Source organism: Phytophthora parasitica (assembly GCF_000247585.1).
Source record: "Phytophthora parasitica INRA-310 unplaced genomic scaffold supercont2.105, whole genome shotgun sequence".
Lineage (NCBI taxonomy): Eukaryota > Oomycota > Peronosporomycetes > Peronosporales > Peronosporaceae > Phytophthora > Phytophthora nicotianae.
The window spans coordinates 1-1,152 of NW_008649091.1; the positions used below are offsets into that span (position 1 = coordinate 1).

At 52.6% G+C, this 1,152-nt stretch overlaps 1 protein-coding gene across 1 annotated transcript; it reads right to left on the reverse strand.

Annotated features, from left to right (window-relative positions):
• Positions 1-16: 16 nt before the first annotated feature.
• Positions 17-1,145, reverse strand: PPTG_19178 (hypothetical protein; the record flags this gene model as incomplete). Its single annotated transcript, XM_008917533.1, has 3 exons — positions 17-63; positions 138-930; positions 1,023-1,145. 3 exons carry the CDS (start codon positions 1,143-1,145, stop codon positions 17-19), a joined length of 963 nt encoding a protein of 320 aa, XP_008915781.1.
• Between the last annotated feature and the right edge of the window lie 7 nt (positions 1,146-1,152).

The window sequence follows — 1,152 nt, forward strand, 5'->3', positions numbered from 1 at the left end:
CGGCGCATCCGGAGTATCAAGAAGGTCCGGATTCAGGCCACTCGCGCTCATCTTCAGCTTGATCTGCTCAGAGGGCATCCCCATCTTCAAAAGTTTGAAAAACTTAGCGTACTGCTCATCATCCTTCACCAATGTACCACCTGATGCTGTAGGTGTTGACGCGTTGTCTGTACTCGAAGCAGCGCCTCCGATAATTGCATCTGGATCATCAAGGATCGACGGATCGACACCTGAAGCTTGCATTTTCATCTTCACCTGCTCCGCTGGAAGTCCCATAGTTAACAACTTGAAGAACTTCAAGTAGTCCGGATGATCCTTCGCAGCGACACCCGTTCCATTGCTAGTAGTCGCTGTATCCGCAGGCGCTTGGGTTGTTGGTTCTGATGCACTACGGTTATTCGCCTGCACTTCGGCGGCAGCAGTTGCAGCCGCAGCTGCAGCCGCCGTAGCCTCTGACACGGCACGAGCATGTTCCTCCTCCCTTTCCAGTCGACGACGCTCCGCCTCAGTGGCTTTGCGCTTAAACTTCTCCACACGATTACGTAGCTTTTCATTCTCAGCCTGCAACTGCGCCACAAGCTCCTCGAACTCCTTTGCTTTCGCTTCAACGTCGTCAGTTTCCGGGGTTTCCACTTCCACTTTCTTCTCCAAAGGTATAGTTTCCTCCGGTTCTTGTTCTGTAGGAGCGTCATCCTCCGATCCATCCGTTGGTTCCGTGGGAGATCCGCTGTGCTCGTCGATGACCATGAGATTCGACCCCAACGAGTCTCGGAATCCTCGATTGCCTCGATCCACTTCTGTGCCCACACCATCCACACTCACGGGCGACATGAGCTGTTGCCGCACCGATGTGCCGCATTCAATACAAAATTTGACTCGAGGTGGCAACTCATAACCGCATTCGATGCAAAACTTGGCTGTGCTAGTCAACTATCAATCAAATAAAAAACATCCGAGCGACAGTTAGAATAAAGAAAACACCTGGTAAACACCCACTTCAACTTGGTCCAGATCGCACTTACATTCGTCACTTGCGGCGTGTTATTGGGAGCGAACGATGTGGTCGACGAGAAGCTCCGGCGCTTGCTCACAGTTGGTCGCGAGCCCGTGATCTCGAGCGTAGCGTCGTCGTCCAGGCAGTCCATACAGTAC